Source organism: Pseudonaja textilis, chromosome 1 (assembly GCF_049901715.1).
Source record: "Pseudonaja textilis isolate UNSWEBS1 chromosome 1, rPseTex1.2, whole genome shotgun sequence".
Taxonomy (NCBI): domain Eukaryota; kingdom Metazoa; phylum Chordata; class Lepidosauria; order Squamata; family Elapidae; genus Pseudonaja; species Pseudonaja textilis.
Genome location: NC_141990.1, coordinates 22,200,844 through 22,222,457, shown reverse-complemented (window position 1 = coordinate 22,222,457; position 21,614 = coordinate 22,200,844). Strand labels below are relative to the sequence as shown.

Below are 21,614 nucleotides of genomic sequence, written 5' to 3'. Positions count from 1 at the left end.
TTGTGACTGATAAACTACCTACACCACTAGGATTCTTGGAACAACCTAGGCAACAACTAGCCATCCATATTTTAATCAGTTGGTGAACATGGATTCTATAGAATTACTGCCCATTTGAGCAGACAGTATTTGATTTAGGACTATCTGATGTGGACCGCAAAAATCGAAATGACCAATATAAATGGCAGTAGTAAATTTATTTTTTTTGCTGCCATCTAACGGTAATTCAAGGAATGCGGTGGCTCAGTGGCTAAGACGCTGAACTTGTGAATCAGGAAGGTTGGCAGTTTGGCAGTTCGAATCCCTAGCACTGTGTAACAGAGTGAGCTCTCGTTACTTGTCCCAGCTTCTGCCAACCTAGCAGTTCAAAAGCATGTAAAATGCAAATAGAAAAATAGGGACCACTTTGGTGGGAAGGTAACAGCGTTCTGTGCGCCTTTGGCATTTAGTCATGCCGGCCACATGACCATGGAGACATCTTCGGACAGTGCTTGATCTTTGGCTTTGTAACGGAGATGAGCACTGCCCCCTAGAGCCGGAAACAACTAGCACGTATGTGCAAGGGAAACCTTTACTTTTAATGGTAATTCAAAGTTATGCAGCCCAATTCTGATACATTTACCGGTAGTTCCTGGACCAAGAATCTGAATACATTTAAAATAGACATGACGTGTTATTTTCTCATGATATTTTTCTGCTTCTGCAGATTACCTCTGTCTATCAGGACAAAAGTGTCAGAGCCCCAGACTCTGCTTCACACAGTCAGGCAGGTATGTGCTGTGCTTCCAGTAACCTTAGCTTTTCTAACTCTAGTCAAAATCAGAGAGGAGTAGAGAGTCTCTGAGCTGGGAACTACCAGGTGTCCTCCTTACTTTAGTATGTTTTATGGTATATTTCAAGATTGTTTAAAAAACATTAGATTCTGGATTTCAAATAGCTGGAAAGAGAAAGGCTACTCAGTATTGGAAAGGATCGTTTTATGCTTCTGAGATGCACTTTGTGTCACTGCTAATTCAGCTGAATTACACTTACTCCTCATTTCGCAGCTACCTTGTTTAGCAATCATTCTCAAATACAACAGTAATTTTAAAATGCACTCATTTAGACCAAAATTCCCAGTAAACTGGTTGGGAAATTCTGGGAGTTGAAGTCCACACCTTTTAAAGTTGTTAGAGTTGAGAGATACTGCAACAGCCTTCCCTACTCTGGTACCACCCAGATGAGATTGGATCTACAGTGAAGGAGATACAATCCCAACCCATATGGGTAGCATTGGGCTGGAGGAAGTTGAGCCTTGGAGAATTCTTGACTTTTAAGAAAAGCTGCTTTAAGTAAATAGTTCCATAAACAGGAAGACTCTCTGACTGATTTTTGACACTGCACAACTTCTGCTCATTATTGATGGTCTTATAATGCTTTGCTAACAAGCATTTATAAAACACATTGTTTCCCCCTCTGCTGCAACCATATTTTCTTGCCTCTTGCCTTTTAATTTTTTTCAACTTAATTTTTTCTGCTTTGCATATTCCCAGAACAAATGCTGAGATGAGTAGATGTGTATGCATGCATGCACGCCATTTTTAGTACCTTATGGCAGCTTGGAGCATCTGTAATTATGGGAGATTTTAAAAAATAACAAAAATGAAAGTGAGATTTCAGGGACTACTGAAGAGTTTGGTAGTCTGCTGAAATGAGATTATCACAGGACAAAGAGACTGGTCAGAGAATTGCTCTTCTGCTTTGTCAAGTGTCAGGACAGTGAACAAGTGCCCAGGCAACTAGTTCTTTTTAATAATAAGCACACCAGTAAATAGAAGGATTTTCAGCTTTATTATTAGCTCAGGCAAACATTTTTAAAAGCATAACAAAAAGCATATGTACCAAGCAAGATAATACCCAAATTTCTTTCAAGCTATCAGGAGCTCCTTAATAATGGCCACCCTAACTCTAACCCATGGGCAGCCAGTTTACATAATACCTAATGCTAAATTCTGTGCAGAAGCTCTCTAAAAACAACACAATCCCAAGGTTTTTTAAATCAAAAACCTGTCATTATGACTTCAGAGCAATAGCAATAGTACTTAGACTTATATACCGCTTCATTGTGCTTTACAGCACTCTCTAAGCAATTAACAGCCTCTTGCCCCCAACAATCTGGGTCCTCATTTTACCAACCTCAGAAGAATAGAAGGCTGAGTCAACCTTGAGCTGGTTAGGATTGAACTTCTGGCAGTGGGCAGAGTCAGCCTGCAATATTGCATTCTGACCACTGCGCCACAACTCGTGGCCTTGCAATGGTCAGGAAGACTGGAGGACCTGACCTTGACTATCTGACACCTGATGGGATAAGAACTGAGAGTCTGAGTAAAAACCAAGCAGGTTTGCTTGAAATGAACTCTAAACCCCTTGACTTTTCTTAATCTGAAGGAACACTAACCTCCTTGGCATAACAATGGTTTTTCACATTGCTGCTACACTTTCCTAGTCTGATATGCCCCAGTGATATATTAAGGCATGCAAACCCATGACAAGAGCTCTGTTTCATTTCACAGAAGACAATGATGGAAAAGCCACTGCAACTACTAGCCCTGAGGGAAGTGTACCACACCGCCAACGATCTTCTGTGTTTGAGAAAGTCTCCACTGCTCTTTCAAAAGTTTTCTCTCGAACGACAGCCAGTAACCTGACCCAATCTGAAACAGTTCAAGAGAAACCCCCAGGGGATTAGGACCCCTAATAAAAAAAATTCTTTATATAGTTGAAAGAATAAATATTTTCATCAGAAACAGGGACCTTTGCTCTATGCTTATAAAGGAAGAGGTCCTTCAGGCAGTCCTCTTATTGTATTTGTAGAATAACCTACGTAGCAAAATCTGGTGTCTATTCTGGATCCTGTCACCAACTATGTAGTCCACTATTTGCACATCTTCCAATATTTTTCCACACCACAGAAAGTCTTCAATCCAATATTCATTATCATTGGAAATTTCATGTCCCTTTCTTCCTGAAGGGCAGTACATCAATATGCCCAAGAAGTTTATTAATGCAAAGATGCATTTGTATTATCCTTCTTTCTTAAATAAAAAGGGTGCACACAAGACTTTTTATGTAAATTGTGCAACAAACCAGATCAATTCCTGCTCTTCACACTCAAAGTGGATGAGCTGATCAAAAGAAAGCAGTGCAGTGGCTGTGGTGGTTTCATTGAACGAGAGTGACAGTATTTTAGTATTTATTTGATTTTCAAAGATACAGGTATAAGAATAAATATAGTTTTGAATACATGAGATAGATACTTATAAGAAAAATAAAAAAACAATAGGACAGGGACAGTAGGCACGATTGGTGCGCTGATGCATGCCACCTACAGGCCTCTTAGGAAGGGGGTGAGATCAATAGTAGACAGTCTAAGGTAAAAGTTTTTGGGGTTTGGGGAAGAAACCACAGAGTCAGGTAGAGTATTCCAGACATTGACCACTCTGTTGCTGAAGTCGTATTTCCTGCAATCAAGTTTGGTACGGTTAACCTTGAGTTTCTATCTATTGTGTGCTTTTGTATTGTTATGATTAAAGCTGAAGTATTCATTTGCAGGTAGGATATTGCAATGTATGATTTTATATACTATATTTAGATCGGTCCGGAGGTGGCGTAGTTCTAGGTTTTCTAGGTCTAGAGTTTCAAGTCTGGTGGCATAAGGTATTCTGCAATGAGTAGAGGAGTGGAGAACTCTTCTTGTGAAATATTTCTGGACTTTTTCAATTGTGTTAATATCAGATATATGATATGGGTTCCAGACTGATGAGCTGTATTCAAGTATAGGTCTAGCAAATGTTTTGTATGCTCTAGTTAGTAGTGTGTTATTACCAGAGAAGAAGCTACGTAGGATTAGATTAACAACTCTTAATACCTTTTTGGCTATGTAGTTACAGCGGGCTCTAGCACTTAGATCAGTAGAGATGAGTACTCCAAGGTCCTTGACAAAGTTTGGATCCTCAACAAGGTCTTGACTATTTAGTTTGTATTTTATTTTCTGATTTTTTCTGCCAATATGTAAGACAGAGCATTTATTTGTTGAGACTTGAAATTGCCATTTTTTTGACCATTCTGATACATAGTCAAGATCTTTTTGGAGGGTAGTAGTATTGTCTATGGTGTTGAATAGCTTTACATCATCAGTGAAGAGAACGCAGTTGCTCTTAATATGATCACAGAGGTCATTTATGTAGAGTATGAAGAGAGTTGGTCCTAAAACACTGCCTTGGGGGACACCACTGTTGACAGGTACAGAATTTGAAAGGACACTCCCAATTTTGACCATTTGTTGTCTGTTTAACAGGAATGCTTCTATCCAGTTATGTCCAGATATACCATAAGATTTTAGTTTTAGTAGTAGTTGGTCGTGTACCACTGAATCAAAGGCTTTACAGAAGTCTACGTAGATTGTGTCTATTGCTTTGCCCTGAACGAGTTGTTTAGTCCATATGTTTTTGCAGTGTAAGAGTTGCAGATTACAGGACAGTTTTTTTCTGAAACCAAATTGTTTATTAGAGCAGGGGTCCCCAACCACCGGGCCGTGGACCGGTACTGGGCCGTGGAACATTTCCTACCGGGCTGCCAGTTTGCTGGGCGCCGCCATCTTGTTTGATGAGAAAGTGCTTCCGCGTGAGCTTTTCCGGTTGGAAAGCAGCGTTTGGGTCCTGAAGGAATCCTCACACCTTAGTTTCATCGAAGGGGGTGGTGGCTTCGAATGAAACTAAGGCGCGAGGATTCTTTCAGCACCCAAGGCAAGGCGAGCCGAGCGACCGTCCTGAAGCCATCCCAAAGCGAAGCCCATCGACAAAGGTACAAAGGAGGAGTTAAAGGTGGCGGGGAGAAGCGGGGGACGGCTGGCTGGCCGGTCGCTCAGCTCGCCTTGCGTTGTCATGCGTGCTGATGCCAGTACTGGGCCGCGGATCATTTTGTAATGCCGGTACCGGGCCATGGCACAAAAAAGGTTGGGGGCCACTGTATTAGAGAGTAGGTTGTTTGTCTCTAAGTGGAGGATAATGGATTGGTTAATAATTGATTCCATGACTTTACAGCATAAAGAGATTGGTCTGTAATTTTCAACTAGGCTGGGTGTCTCCCTTTTTGAAGATGGGGATGACTGTGCCTTGTGACCATAGTTTTGGCAAGGAGCTGGTCCTGAAAGATTTTTCAAAGATTATGTTTAGAGGTTTGGCTATGGCAGTGGATAGCTTTTTTAAGAAGTAGGCACATATTCCGTCCAGTCCAATAGATAGGGATGGTTTTAGATTGCGCAGTGCTTTTTCAACAATGTCTTCTGTAAAATCAATATGTATTAGATCATTGTAGTTGTCTGTGGTTTGACTAGGAAGTACTGGGCTTGATCCATCACTGTTTACAAATATTGAGCCAAAGAATGTGTTAAAGAGGTTTGCTTTGATGGTGTCGTCCTTGTAGTCTTTGCCATTAGGTTCTTTTAGGGGTGGGATGGACCTTGAATCTTTTAGTTTGTTGTTTACAAAATTATAGAAAGCACGGGTGGAATTTGTGCATAGAAGGTTTTCCTCTTGTTTAATGTGATAATTAGTGCATTCAGTTTTTATCTGGTGGCATAGATTTTTGTATCGGCTTTTGAAGTTGGCAACGTGACCAGATTTGTTTTTTTGCCAAAGTGATCTCTTTTTGGATTGAAGCTTCCTTATTGTTATGGATAATCTGTTTTTCCTGGTTTTGGGAGTTGTTATTGGTACATATAGTTGAGACAAAAGTCAATCATGTTGTGGTTACTGTTGGAAAAGGATTCTTTAATTTGTATTCCATAAATTGAATTCAAACTGTTGCAGAAGATGAGATCGAGGCAGTTGTTAAGCCTAGTATTGTTGGTTACGAGTTGTTACAGTCCCAGATTTGTTAGAAGGTTGCATGTAAGGGTTCAGTTGCACATTCGTTTAAGGTCCAGTTAATATGAGGTAGATTGAAGTCACCAAGAAAGATAAAAGCATGTGGACAGGATGCTGCCCATGTTAGTAGTGTATTTAGCTTGTTTACATGTTCGATGTCATAATCAGGGGCTCTGTAACATAGTAAGAACCGAAATGTGATGGCAGAAGCAGCCTCCAGGCATGGCAGGCTGCCCAAATCCAAGATGCAACACTAGGTTTTCCAACTGCAACTATTGACAAGATCTGCAGAAAGAAGCTAGGTTGGCTGCTGCAACAGTAGGGATTATACATATATCTTAGGTGTGCCATGTCTTACCATTTCTTCTCCGCTAGCATGAAGAAACCCTGAAGTGCTCGGCAATGCAGTAGAATCAATGTGTGCACCATCTCCAAACAGAAAAACATTTCAAAAAAATATTTGGTTTGTTCAAACTAGAGCAAACCAGCTAATACCACCATGTGGCAGGAATTCACCTTGTAAGCTACTGTACTATTAAATTATTTCCATTGAGCACAGTAGATTTTGCAGGATCCAATCTGAGTTGATCACTGGGAGCAGTGGTTTGTTCTTCCAAGCTTTTGGAGTTGTGCTGGAGCCCATCCTCAGGGAACTTCTCAATCTCCAACACATTTTGGAGATTGAGAAATTCCCTGAGGATGGGCTCCAGCACAAGTCCAAAATCTTGGAAGAACAAACCTCTGGTCCTGGTGACCAACTCAGTTTGGATTCTGCAACATTATCCAGGAACATGTCTTCATTCAGATAACAGACAATCAGAATTGGAAGGTACCTTATAGGTCATCTAGTCCAACTCCCTGCCCAAGCGGGAGACCCTACACCATTTCTGACAAATGGCAGTCCAATCTCTTCTTGAAGGTCTCAACTGATGGTGCTCCCACAACTTCTGAGGGCAAGCTGTTCCACTAGTTGATTGTTCTCAAAATCAGAAAGTTTCTCCTTATTTCCAGGTTAAATCTCTCCTTGTTCAGTTTCCATCCATTATATTCCTTGTCTGGCCTACAAGCACTTTAGAAAACAGCTTGACCCCTTCCTCTCTGTGGCAGCCCCTCAAATATTGGAAGACCGCTATCATGTCTCCCCTGGTCCTTCTCTTCACTAGACTAGCCAAGCCCAGTTCCTGCAACCGTTCTTCATATGCCTTAGTCTTAGTCTAGTCTTAGTCTTATCATCCTGATTGCTCTTCTCTGCACTTTTTCTAGAGCCTCAACATCTTCTTTATAATGTGGTGACCAAAACAGGATTCAGTACTTTAGGTGTGGGCTTACTAAGGCTTTATAGAGTGGTATTAGTATCTCACTTGATCTCGATTGTATCCCTCTATTAATGCAATTTAGGATTGCATTAGCTTTTTTGGCTGCTGCTGCACACTGCTGGCTCATATTTAGCTGGTTGTCCACTAAGACTCCAATATCCCTCTCACAATTACTGCTATTGAACCTGGTTTTACCCAGTCTATATGTGTACTCACGGTGGGCTGTTACCTAGGGCATGGAAGATTGGTGTATAGGGTTTCGGAATTGAGTCAAAAAATAGCATGTGAGCAGCATTCTTTAATTGTACCATAGCTTCCTACAATAGATATAGCTCTGCAGCACAGAAGATAAAATTCCTCATGATAAAGATCGATCTGATTGCCTAAGTTCTCTACCATTCTGAGTTCAATTATTTCCCTACTTGAAATAATAAAACTTCATCAGAGTATGTGTTTATTCCAAATTCTCCTTAGAGTTAATCAAGAGTTTCGGCAACAACTTTATTGGCAATCACTCATATCAAGTAAAAATTGATAATGTCTTTCAATTCTGTTTTCCTCAGCTAATGGATGTGATTCTATGTCGCAATATCTCACTATATTCTGCAGTATATTCAGTGAACTTGAACAGTATATTCAGTGAACTTCACCCAGAAATTATCTTCAATGGTCTTAGTTTTACCTCAGGACTTACATATTGTCAGCAGTCTGAAAACACCCAAATACTGTACCACTTGATCTGCACACATTTCAGACAGCAACTCCCTTCCTACTAACTACTTGACCTATTTCAGCTTCTTTATTGTCATCTGAGAAACTCTGTACATATAGCAATAGTACTTAGAGTTATATACCACTCCACAGCGCTTTTACAACATTCTTTGAGTGATTGACAATGTCCGCATATTGCCCCCAACAACATATTGGTCCTCATTTTACTGATCTTGAAAGGATAGAAGGCTGAGTCAATCTCAAGCCCCATCAGGCTCAAACTCCTTGCTGTGGGCAGTGTTAGGCTGCAATACTGTATTCTGACCACTACACAAGTAGGATTCATAAGTGAAAATCTTATCTGTTTCATACTCAACTGTTTTCCAAGAGAGTTTATCATGTAAAAGAATTTCAAGATACTCTTATCTGCTACATTCTGTAATAGCCTTCAGCAGTTGTCAGCTCTAATGTCTACATATTCTCAGATGCAACGGAGGAAGAATTCAAGGTTGCTCAACAATGACACTCTCTAAGCATCTTGCAAGGCAGCAAGGACATTAGTCAACTAATATGTCAATATTTTCTACCTACTGAAATGTGTTTTACATTATTTTAGGAAGGCTTGGATATTAGTATAAGCTATATGGAAATACTCAAATATTGTGAAATTGAGTGATTACTTTAACATATGACAGGAACTTGCTTTTTCTGCCTTCTGCACAGAGGTGGATTTGAAGTTGTACAGTTGCAGATAGATAACTCAACAAGACGCCCATAACAAATTACATTTATTGTTTCATCAGGTATCCTCATAACTCATGTTTGTGATGAAGTTCTTCTTTAATGACCAATCCTTTGTATATCTGCCTTGTAGTAAAAGATGGTTATCTCCTAACCCATCTCATAGCGATAGAAAGAAGATGCCATGAGTTCGTGAGTTCAGGCAAGAATGAAGAAAACTCCCCCAACCCCTTGAGGGTCAATTTAGTGGCCAATCAGGAATACAGATGTGGCCACGTGACATGAACTACATTTCCCAGGATACCTTTAACTACATTTACCATGATGCATTCCCTTAAGGGGACAGCTCATAATTCCTAAGTAACTATCCAATTCCCATAGACTGGCTGGGACAGCACATTTGCTGCAAGCTATTTTTCTATTTGATGCTTCTCTTCAGCAGCTCAGCTAATTCCTCCCCGCTCCCACAAGAATGGTTCAAACTTTCTAGATCAGTGATCTGAAAGAGACACCAGCTCCTCTCTCCATCTCCCCCACCAAAAAAGACAACCAGAAAAGGGCACAGAGATCTCAGCGAATCCTTTCCGCAAACCCCATTCATTTCCTTGATTGGTACTTTTCAGGTTTGAAGGATAAGTAACCAAGAGACAAAAGGTTGTTTCTTTGGAAAACACATACCACCACTCTCATCAATTATGAAAGAGGCTATATTTCCAGTTCTTTTCTGATGGTTCTTGTCTTTAAGCTGGCCTAGGCTTTGCGGCTCCGAGTGTTTTTTTGGGCTCCCTCCTGAAGAACCATCCCAAAAGCACAGCTCTCCTTTGGTGTCCAGAGGCCAACCTTGTCTGGCTCTCCTGCCATTTCTGCTGGATGGTGTGAATAGCTTCTAAGGCTGTGCTGATCACAGTGGCACTGGGACCATGACTCACGGAGTGTAGAGCTGCAAAGGGCGAGATGAGGAGCACTGAGACAGAAAGATTAACCCAAAACTAATTGGCTGAAGAAGCTTCTTGGATGAGAAGCGAAACGTCTTCAAAGAAAAAACAGAAAGTCCAGTTGCCTCTTGAAAAAAGCACCTTTGGGACAAGCATGACCTGGATGACTGAGAATCTCCATTGTCAATAGGCTACCATGTTTCTGTTCATTCTATCTTGACAAAAGCCTTTTTGTGCATAAGCTATTTATACATCCCTTCAGTGGTGGGATTCAAATCTTTTTACTACCAGTTCTGTGGGTGTGGCTTGGTGGGCATGGCAGGGGAAGGATACTGTAAAATCTCCAGTCAGAGGTGATATTTGCCGGTTCTCCAAACTACTCAAAATTTCCACTACTGGTTCTCCAGAACTGGTCAGAACCTGCTGAATACAACCTCTGATCAGGCCTTGATACAATTATGTGTAAGTTCATTCAATGGCTTGGGTTTTGTATCACACACTAGACTAAAGTCTAGATTAAAAATCAACTGGATAATTTATTGGTAATAGATTGTGCAAATCAAGCCATATCTTTGCGGATTGTATGAAACAAACCATTGCGTTAAGCCATTTTGCAGCAACAATCCTAGTTTCAGCATATTATATGAACATGGCAATTTATTAATTCAGGTGAAGGACTTTTATTGTGTGAGCCCAACATGTTAGGACAGGTTATGTTTCACTGCACTATGCATATTCCCCCCAAACATTAATTCAAAAACAAAATAGTGTGTTATACAAGCACAATTATAGTACTTTGTTAGCATAGGTGTAACGTAGTTATTCCTTGCTAATAGTGGATTGGAATATTTTCTTTGTTTGGTGTTGTTGTTGTTTGGTGTTGGTGGAGAAGAATAGAGATTTCAAGAGACAAGGCCCAGGATTTTTGGTGGAAACCAGGGCAACAATCTCAATCCCAGTGGAAGTATATCACATGACCATGGATTTAACATCCAATAGCTGAACATCCAATAGCTACAAACCACATCTCTACCCAACAACCACAATCCAATCCACAACGCAATCCACAAAAAAACAAGCCAGATAAATAATGATATCCCAATCCTCATCAGAGAAGCTGTTGAGCGTGAACGGAAACATCCAAACGCCATCTTATTGGGTCTAGAGGACATCAATAATAATGATGACATCACAACTGTACGAAACATAATCAGTGATTATCAAGCATCAACCATCTCTCCTGATGAAACACTTGACATTTCCCACATTTGCCGAGAGCTCAAAAACAGAGATGGCTCTGTGGCCCCACTCTTCTGCAGGGTCATTTGCAAAAATGAATCAAGCAAATGTAAATTCATTTACACTATAAATTCACTCACCAAAACCAACACCAACCATAAGAACCTCCGTTGTTGCCCTGACCTAACCATACAGCAACGTGGTCGCTCCCATGTACTCCGCACTGAACTCAAAAAACATCTAGACCAGGGGTTCCCAACCTGGGGTGCTTGCACCCCCTGGGGGTGCGAGACGATATTCCAGGGGGTGCGAGAAAAGTCCAGGTAAATAATAGGATATTGGCTATATGTTGGCATTTTTATTTATTATGCAATGGATTAACTTTGTTTTCATTTTAGAGTTAAGTATCGTTATTTAGTGGCCGTCACATACATAGCTGAAAAGATTCAATCCTACCATATATTTAATGCGTTCAGTAGTTCCTAAAGTCTAAATTTCAGGGAGTGCAAGGTTCGAGTGAAATTTCTTTAGGGGTGCGGGGCGAAAAAAAGGTTGGGAACCACTGATCTAGACAATGGAGAGAAGGACCTGTACATTGACTACCATGCTGACTGTATCAAAAGTAAGTCACACAACCTGCAACTCAACTTTAACCTTCAACGACAACCCTACCTCAACCAATCCACCATCACCCAAGACTAGGCACGCACGCCCCTAACTACCTCAATTCCAACTACTGCTAGCCCTAAATGCAAACTACTCAATGCAAGAAGCCTTGCAAATAAAATACCTGAATTTCTCCTCTTACTAAATGTGGCTAAATTCGACATCATATTTGTCTGTGAAAAATAGCTCAACGCATCTCTCCCTGACTCCATTACCACAGTAAGAGACTATCATGTTTACCGATCAGATCGTGAAATTCGTAGAGGGGGTGGTGTTGCTATCTTCTATAAAAAGTCCTTACATCTAAAAAAAATCCAAGTTACCCAGGAGCTTGCTCTCCCTGAGACCATCATCTGCGAACTATCCTCAAATATCACATTTCGATTCTTACTATGTTACACAGCACCTGATTATGACATTGAACATGTAAACAAGCTAAATACACTACTAACACGGGCAGCATCCTGCCCACATGCTTTTATCTTTCTTGGTGACTTAAATCTATCTCATATTGCCTGGACCCTAAATGAATGTACAACTGAACCCATACACGCAACCTTCTACAATGCTGTTACAAATCTGGGACTGGAACAACAAGTAACCAACAACACTAGACTAAACAACTGCCTCGATCTCATCTTCTGCAATAGTTTGAATTTAATTTACGGAATACAAACTAAAGAACCCTTTTCCAGCAGTGACCACAATACGATTGACTTTTGTCTCAAGATATGCCCACACAAAAATCATCACAATGACGTAATCCCCAATTATAACTTCAAAAAAGGCAACTATGATCTTATAGACAACGATCTCTCATCCCTTGATTGGCAATCTCTATTCACTGGATGCAATACTGTTGAAGACCATTACAACATATTTTTACTTGAAGTCAAAAGAGTCATCAAACTATATGTACCAACAACAACTCCCAAAACAACAAAAAAAACAGATTACCCATAAGGAAACTTCAATCCAAAAAGAGATCACTCTGGCAGAAAAACAAATCTGGTCACATTGCCAATTTCAAAAGCCAATACAAAAATTTATGCCACCAGATAATGACTGAATGCACCAATTATCACATTAAACAAGAGGAAAACCTTCTATGCACCAATTCCACCCGCGCTTTTTACAATTTTGTAAACAACAAACTAAAAGACTCAAAGTGCATCCCGCCCCTGATAGGACCTAATGGTAAAGACTGCAACGACGACACCATTAAAGCCAACATCTTTAACACATTCTTTGGCTCAGTATTTGTAAACAGCAATGGATCATGCCCAGTATTTCCTAGCCGAACCACAGACAACTACAATGATCTAATACATATTGATTTTATAGAAGACAATGTTGAAAAAGCACTACGCAATCTAAAACCATCTCTATCTATTGGACCGGATGGAATATGTGCCTACTTCTTAAAAAAGCTATCCACTGCCATAGCCAACCTCTAAGCATAATCTTGGAAAAATCTTTCAAGACCGGCTCCTTGCCTAACCTATGGTCACAAGCCATGGTCATCCCCATCTTCAAAAGGGGAGACCCCAGCCTAGTTGAAAATTACAGACCAATCTCCTTACGCTGCATCACCTGTAAAGTCATGGAATCAATTATTAACCAATCCATTATCCTCCACTTAGAGACAAACAACCTATTCTCCAATAAACAATTTGGTTTCAGGAAAAAAATATCCTGTAATCTGCAACTCTTACATTGCAAAAACATATGGACTACATAACTCGATCAGGGCAAAGCAATAGATGCAATCTACATAGACTTCTGTAAAGCCTTTGATTCAGTGGTACACGACAAACTACTCCTAAAACTAAAATCTTATGGTATCTCTGGACAACTGCATAACTGGATAGAAGCATTCCTGTCAAGCAGACAAATGGTCAAAATTGGGAGTGTCCTTTCAAATTCTGTACCTGTCAACAGTGGTGTCCCCCAAGGCAGTGTTCTAGGACCAACTCTCTTCATACTCTACATAAATGACTTCTGTGATCATATTAAGAGCAATTGCGTTCTTTTTGCTGATGATGTAAAGCTGTTCAATACCACAGACAATACTGCTACTTTCAAAAAGATCATGACTATGTATCAGAATGGTCAAACAAATGGCAATTTCAAGTCTCAACAAATAAATGCTCTGTCTTAAATATTGGCAAAAAAAAATCAGAAAATAAAATACAAGCTGAATAGTCAAGATCTTTTTGATGATCCAAGCTCTGTAAAGGACCTTGGAATACTCATCTCTAATGATCTAAGTGCTAGAGCCCACTGTAACTACATAGCCAAAAAGGCATTAAGAGTTGTTAATCTAATCCTGCATAGCTTTTTCTCTGATAATATCACACTACTAACTAGAGGATACAAAACATTTGCTAGACCAATACTCGAATACAGCTCATCGGTCTGAAACCCACATTAGTTATCTGATATTAGCACAGTTGAGAAAGTCCAGAAATATTTCACAAGAAGAGTTCTCCACTCCTCTACTCGTTGTAGAATACTTTATGCCACCAGACTTGAAATACTAGACCTAGAAAACCTTGAATTATGCTGTCTTCGGTCCGATCTAAGTATGGTATATAAAATCATACATTGCAATGTCCTACCTGTCAATGAATACTTCAGCTTCAACCATAACAACACAAGAGCACACAATAGATACAAACTCAAGGTTAACCGCACCAAACTTGACTGCAGAAAATACGACTTCAGCAACAGAGTGGTCAATGTTTGGAATACTCTACCTGACTCTGTGGTTTCTTCCCCAAACCCCAAAAACTTTAACCTTAGACTGTCTACTATTGACCTCACCCCTTTCCTAAGAGGTCTGTAGGGGGCGTACATAAGCGCACCAACGTGCCTACTGTCCCTGTCCTATTGTTTCTTTTATTTATTTTTTCTTAATTACTTTGTGACATTTTGTTTGCTCTCCCTTCTTGGGATCATTTAAATACTGTTAATATTTAAATCATATGTATATCTTTGGTAATGCTGCCCCTAACAGGACCTTCAAAGAACCACTATAACCTGTGTCTGGAATATAGTTCTGCTCCTCTGCTGTAGTCAAAGAATTTTGCATACAATACAATACTCACCTTGTAAGAGATGTTCTACATCAAACTGTCCAAGATGCTGGGTTTCCACCTTCTCTACAAGAATTCCTAGTAGACATAAAAGAGGTTCCTTTCTCACAATACGTAAGTGTTCAATATGCAGGTGTGGATTTCACAATGTTTAACTGAAGTAGAATTGATTAGGTTGAGGGTCAACATGCGTGAACCCCACCATTAGCTCATATAGAATTGGGTTGTTTGGTGCATTCTAGCAAGCCTGATGACAGTCTTCACATATAGTGTGAACCAAGGCACCATGTAATGGTTTATTTAGTTTTGTTAACTTGGGTGTAGGGTTTACTTACAGTATTATGGAAATCTAGTCAAGTGGCCTACCTGCCAGCTTGCAAGCCACAAGCCTGATTTCTTCCCAGTTACAACATATATACTGAGCCACTTCTGACATAACAGCTTCCAGCAGCAATGGGTTTTTCTGAGCCTAAGGAACAAATGAGAAAGCGAATGCAGGAAAGAAAGAAATGCCATAAAGAAGGAATTGCCACCTACTTGGAAAAATGTTTAAAGGGAGGGAGGGAGTTTTAAAACAATCCACAAAGTGTTGAAAGAAAAAAAACCTTCTATTTTGTAATAGGCAGCAATGGGTGAATAGACAGCAATAAAACTGTAATATATATAAAAACAGTCAACCCATGCAACTCTTAGTTAACCTTGGGAGACTCATGACCATTAGTTCAAAGTCCAAACACTTTGAAAAGAGGTTGATAAACATTTATAGAAAATGGAAGCCAAGAGTTTGCTTCTTTCTCGGGATTGTAGTAGTTTTCACTCATTGTTTTTCTTATGAACAGATCTCTCAATTGACCCAAAGGCTTTGTTTAGAAACATGCTTACCCAGCTGAGGTAAATATATGGCAGAGACATTAACAGAAGATGCTAACCTTGATTAGCATTAATCTTGGTTAGATTTTCTTAAGCTTAGCAAATTGTGTGAAACTTGCTCAGCTGATTGGTTTAGAATTCAGTTTAGAATTCAAATGTGAAATGTGAACTACTTCAGTATGTGAGGTATGTGAGGTAAGTTCAGCATGTGAGGTAATAATATCCAGTAAGAGAAGATTTGCAAAGACATAGGGATAGTATCATTTTTTTTGTTTTGTTTTGTTTTTTCTGGTAAGATCAAAGAATTTGAAAGAATATAGAGAACTTTTATAATAAAAATGGTGACAGTTCACACAGATTATTAGGTGCAAATAGAAATACATACTAATTCCATAGCAAAGAACATAAAACAGAAATGATTAAATTGATCATTTTATTCAAAGAGGAGAATATATTTGAGTATGTTTTTCACTTGGATATCACTTCTGGATTTTGTGCTTGTGATGAAAAAAATGAAACTTTGACTTTGTTGATCAAATAGATTTGTCATTATGAAAATGGCTAGTTGTATATTAATGTATAAAAGCAAAAAGTTGAGGCTGGAGTATTTTTATCTTGTACTGTGCTAAAAAGAGTCGGAAGTCAACACTTTTTTTTCTCCCCACTCCCCCCACACCTTCTTTCCCCTCTCCTTTTCCTTCCCTTAATTTCCTATTTCTATTTTTCTTTGTATTTTATGTATCAAATAAATAAATAAATAAAACATCTGGGAGAGTTAAAAAAAGGAATCATCATACATGGTTGCCATAAGGAAACTAGGCTTACGTTTAAGCTACCTGCCAAAAAAGATTGCCTGGCTCAAATTTGTCTGCTTACCAGCTGTTGACAAGCTCTGTCCATGAGGTGGGAGTGTTGTATATGATCCATCAGCAGTAAATCTGAATTTGTACTTGTTAAGAATCCACACAGACCCATGAATGGGGCACATGCGATAAAGGCTGTTTGGCAGGCCTAAGCAGAAAAGATAGGCAAATTTACTATACCATATCCCTTCTGCTACTTAGACCCAAGACTCCTGGCCCAGGAATGGCACTCGGCCAGCCCAGAACTGTATTACATTGCAGACAATTCTAGCGCAATTGAAATCTGGAATCTCAACAGAAACCCTGTTGTGGAGGGACAGGGTACTCTGCTCAAAGAGGAAAGGTTGAATTGTTCTCAAGCAAACCTGGGCCACACGTGGGCAAGGATCATGGAAGTGCAAGAGGAGGGCAGCCAAAGCACCTCCCACCTTCTTGGTAAAAAACTTGGAAAGCCTCGGTGGAACTGTCTTGGCCAGTTCACCAAGTAGCTCAAAGGCTGCAGCACGGACAGCATCATCTGCCTGTAAAAGAGAGGGAAAATTAAGCCCATCTTCAGGAAACAAGGTTTCCATTGACAGCAGGAAACTCAACATCTGTTCCCAACATGGGTTGGGGTAGAACCAGGCAATTCCTCTATGGATAGAAGGTCAGAGATGCACAACCTGTGACCCACTGAATACATGTGTCCCCGCCCAAGTCTACTCATGCAAACTGCTTGCTACTTTCCTGTTATCGGGGACATTTCAGTGGGATTCACGATTGCTGCTGAAAAGTATGATATTGTTTTCACAATGTCATTTTTCTTCATATCTGTCAAACTCTTTCTCCTTTTATTTTATATAAAACATGGGCAACAGTGAGTTGAAAGAGAGGAAATATCTGTTTATTATGAAAGACGGAGAATTTGCTAAAGATCCAGACAGTCCCAACATTTATGCTGAACACTTACAGTTTTTCACTTTATACGTATTGCTTTATAGTTGGATTGCCTCCCTTAACACTTCATCTTTATCATTTTATAGTTTGATTGCTTCCATTTCCCCTTCATACTCCACCTGCTTCTTCCATATAACACCCAAAATATTTCACTGTGCCTAAATGTAGCCCCCAACCTTCCCCACAAGAAAGCTAGAATTCCAGTCTCATAACTGCGTACCGGTAGAAATATTCCTATAATCTTTAACTAATTGCAAATTTAAGACAATTTGTTGTCATAAGTTGTAATAATAATGGCTGGTTTAAGTGTATTCAGGTGAAATGCAGAGAAGGAGGGGGAAAAAGATGGTTTTTCAGTTGGCTCTAACACATTCTACATCCTACACATTGGTAAAAAAAATCAGTACACCAAATACAAACTAGGCGGATATGACCTCATTGATGACCTCACTCTGTCAAGGACCTAGGAGTACTCATATCTAATGACCTAAGCATCAGAGCTCACTGTAACAGCATTGCCAATAAGGCATTAAGAGTTGTAAATCTAATCTTACGAAGCTTCTCCTCTGGAAATATTGAATTGCTAACTAGAGCATACAAAACCTTTGCTAGTCCAATACTCGAATACAGCTCATCTGTCTGGAATCCGCACTGTATATCAGACATTAATACAATTGACCGAGTCCAGAAGTATTTCATGAGAAGAGTACTACACGCCTCTGCTTGCAACAGAATACCCTTGAGATTTTGGGCTTGGACAATCTTGAACTATGCCGCCTACGATTGGACTTAAGCATAGTACACAAAATTATCTGCTACAATGTCCTAGCAGTCAATGACTACTTCAGCTTCAACCGCAACAATACAAGAGCACACAACAGATACAAACTCAATATTAACTGCTCCAAACTTGATTGCAGAAAGCACGACTTCAGCAACAGAGTGGTCAATGCCTGGAATGCACTACCTGACTCTGTAGTTACATCCTCAAGACCCCACTCCTTTGACCTCAAACTAGCCTCTATTGACTCACCCCATTCCTAAGAGGTCTGTAAGGGGCATGCATAAGTGCACCATCATGCCTCCCGTCCCTGTCCTATTGTCCCCATTTAATTGTATCTATTTTCTGTATTCTTACTCATGTTTATATTTATATCTATAATTTTGTAAGCAATTGACAAATTATAGGTATAAGTATAAACATATAAAAATAAATAAAATAACATTTGGATTTCCAGATTCAGAAGCAAATGCTAACTGTAGGACAGCAATCAAATTGGAAGTCTCCTCCTTTCTAATTCCAGTTATAAATTCCCTGGAGAGAGTTGGAAATACAATGCTAACTTAGGAGGATCTGGTCCAACATTTTTCTACTAAAGTAATAACAGGAGAATGAACCGTCTGTGGCTTTACTTACATGCCGGAGATGTGCACAGGCTTGGCTGACCACGATCTGGAAAGTACAATCTGCAGGCCATTTCCCAAGACATCTGCATAACTTGCATAAGGCATGTAGACTTTCAGTGGCTAATTCTGGGCTGGAGTTGTCCTGCAGAGCTTGGAGAAGAGGCTTCAGCAAAGCTTTCTGGTGCTTCTTTGCCTGTGAAACAATTCTTGTATTTCTCAATGCCTGGACTACTTTTATCCCCTACAATCTGCTTCTAATCTCTATTACTAGCAAAAGGTATATAAAAGTAACTAACAGATTGTGGAATGACTATTTCAGGTCAATATGGTAAGCAGAAGCTCTCCTCCAATTAATAGATCCAGTATGCTACTGTACATCTTCCTTCCCTATAGTGTCCTCTTTATTTCATCTTAGAGAAACACCTTTTTGGAATCATGTTCTCCTTGAGCTATTCCTTCTTCTTTGTTCATTATTTGGTCCCCCTTAATAACAGTTCAATCAACCTCTCTTTGAGAAGAGCAGCTCAGCCAATCACTGCCAACAAATCTACATGTATTAAAGCAACCCACAACTTCCCTGTTCCTTTAGAATATGATTGTCCCTCTCCCTCACCTTCTTGTTTACAACACGATGTCTCAGTTTTGCACTTTCTGGCTTACCTCTTCTGGAGCACCCTTAGCCATGTTCCCCAGCCCTCGCATTGACAAGATGCGCATAAGATAATTTCCATTTTGAATTTGAGTCAGTAATAAATTGAAAAGAAGGTTCAGTGTTTCTTGTTTCTTCAAGAGAGGATGACCTACAAGCTGGAATATCAAAACTACAGTTATTGAATTTCTAAACTGGCCATTTGAAATGGATGATTTAATAGTTTGTTATTTTTCCCCACTGAAAAATAGTAGTAAAATATATATGCAGTTTGTTTCTTAATTATTTCTACACATGGCACGACTTATTTATTGTTTCCCTCCTCCATAAGATTAAGGCTATCATAGCCCAGCTCTTTATTGCCATTTTCTCCTAGTTCTTTTACTTTGCACTGCCTGAAATAATATCTCACCTCTATGCAGAAGATCAGGCTAAGATTTCTAGATGTTGCTCTGGAGGACTGCAGAGAAGAATGGAGATGAAGAAGTAGCCCATCTAAAAAGGGGTTCTTTGTATGCATCAAGGCCCTGATGAAGGAAGCAATCAAGTGCCGACTAACTTGGTAGCAAAGGATCTGTTTCTTCTCAAGATTATCCCAAAACTGGATTCCCAAAATTTTCCAAAAAGCTTTCTATTATAACCCTGAACTCCCTCCCACCCTTTCAAAGTTCAAATATGTCAACTTTGCCATTACTCTGTGTAATTTCATTTCCATCGTATCTCAAATTCCAAGTCCCATTGGTGAACTTGCTAGTTCAAAGCAAAAAACACTGTGGAATTGCATTGCTTTTCCACAGAACTTCAGATAAAAAAATACTGAACTCAAATCTCAGCCCTTGAGGGCAGACTTTTTTTATTTAAAAACAACTATCTCAGATCTTAGATTTAAAGATCTAGAGTATGACTTTTCCTGGGCTGAATAAAAAATGGATACTTTCAATGTGAAGGATATGCCCCTTACCTGGCCAACAGGGCCACACCCTTGAGGCTGCTACTAGGGTCCATCAAGAAGTCCCAGGTCTTTCCGGAGTTCAGTTCCCTTGCAATCTCTGGCAGAGCTCTGCTGAACACAGCCTGCAGTACTGCAACAGCTAGCCTGGAATGCAAAAGGCACAGCAGAGACAGAAAGTTTGCAAATTTTATTCACAGTGATCTGAATAAATCAAGATGGCAAATATCTACTCAGCCATCAGAAGTCAAACTCAACTCAATGTTGAGTTAACTATCCTGTAGCCTGAAGGGCAGTCACACAGGCTAGGAGCAGACGAAAAACTCATTTGCAGAATGAAAGGGAAAGTCTTATCGATTTACAGTAATCTTCCCCATTTTATTAACCTCTGTAAAGGCTGGTATTATAACACTCAAATTTTCTTTCCATTTGACTAGGAACATAGTTCCAAGACATCTGGCAAGTTTCAAGGCAGGGAAAGCAGATCTACAGATTGCAGCAAAAGGCAGTACTGGGTTGAAGAGAAACAAAACATCTTCTAAGAAAAACCAGGAAGTCCAGTTGCCTCTTGAAAAAGCACCTTTGGGACAACCATGACCTGGATGACTGAGAATCTCCATTGACAAGATTCCATCTGCCAACCACAGCTCTGCTTTCAGACAGTCTTACCCCTTCCCTCTGGTTCCCAGCTGAACTGAATTGGGCTCTTTTGTATGCCATCATGCTTACAGGCAAGCTACATTCTCCACCCCAAAGCATAGATTTCCCATTAGAAACAGGAACTGCAAACAAGTGTTAGGGGAATCATTCCCCCTCTCCCCCCCCCTTCCTTTAATACATGAGTAAAAGGAACAGATATCATCTACAAGGCACTGGCTGCAACATCATTTAATCAGAGCAGGCTTACTACAGTTCTTTAACAGATTGGAACCCCGTTTGGAAGTGCCCTTCCAAGCCTGCCTTTTATGTTCCAGCTTTACAAATTATATTGAAAACGGCAGCAGTTAGGCAGAAATTTTAAAAAAGGAACATTCATCCAACTTGAATGAATAGCAAATGCTTAAAGCTACAATGGCTCAATGAAAAGACCCACCAACCGCTGCCTTATGGCAGATCAGGGGAGAGGACAGGGCTGGTATTTTCATGCCTTTTCCACTAGACAGTCGACTGTTGAGATCCTGGTACTTCCTACAGATCCTTGCTTTTTAAAGAGATGGCAGGATTACGCCTTATCCCCCAACCCAAAGACCCCTGGCACTATCAGTGCAGCAACACTGATAAATACAGTGATAAATTAATAATTAACTAGAAACCCAATCAAGCAGTTG

At 39.9% G+C, this 21,614-nt stretch overlaps 2 protein-coding genes across 2 annotated transcripts in view; one reads left to right on the top strand and one right to left on the bottom strand.

Moving 5' to 3' along the window:
- FSIP2 (fibrous sheath interacting protein 2) overlaps positions 1-3,223 on the top strand; it is a 57,031-nt gene extending 53,808 nt beyond the window's left edge. The window contains exons 23-24 of the mRNA XM_087922938.1: positions 707-770; positions 2,553-3,223. Coding sequence (XP_087779064.1) covers positions 707-770; positions 2,553-2,728 — 240 coding nt within the window. The 3' untranslated portion in view covers positions 2,729-3,223. The remainder of the gene's footprint in view (positions 1-706; positions 771-2,552) is intronic.
- A 5,505-nt stretch (positions 3,224-8,728) lies between these two features.
- LOC148127520 (protein maestro-like) lies at positions 8,729-20,427 on the bottom strand. Its single transcript, XM_087928342.1, has 9 exons — positions 20,299-20,427; positions 19,750-19,864; positions 19,349-19,495; positions 18,699-18,881; positions 16,711-16,866; positions 16,359-16,493; positions 14,979-15,081; positions 14,625-14,690; positions 8,729-9,614 (listed from the first exon to the last, which is right to left on the bottom strand). The coding sequence occupies exons 1-9, from the start codon at positions 20,340-20,342 to the stop codon at positions 9,415-9,417; spliced, it is 1,149 nt and encodes a 382-aa protein (XP_087784468.1). The 5' UTR covers positions 20,343-20,427; the 3' UTR covers positions 8,729-9,414.
- Positions 20,428-21,614: the final 1,187 nt, after the last annotated feature.

What these genes read in the sequence shown, in the direction of transcription:
- LOC148127520 (XM_087928342.1), bottom strand. Translation starts at nt 20,342, where the DNA reads ATGGACCCTAGTAGCAGCCTCAAGGGTGTGGCCCTGTTGGCCAG. An exon ending in CTAAGGGTGCTCCAGAAGAG is followed by an intron (nt 18,882 to 19,348) that starts GTAAGCCAGAAA and finishes ATTGTTTCACAG; the next exon opens with GCAAAGAAGCACCAGAAAGC. An exon ending in ACAGAGCTTGTCAACAGCTG is followed by an intron (nt 15,082 to 16,358) that starts GTAAGCAGACAA and finishes TTTGTTCCTTAG; the next exon opens with GCTCAGAAAAACCCATTGCT.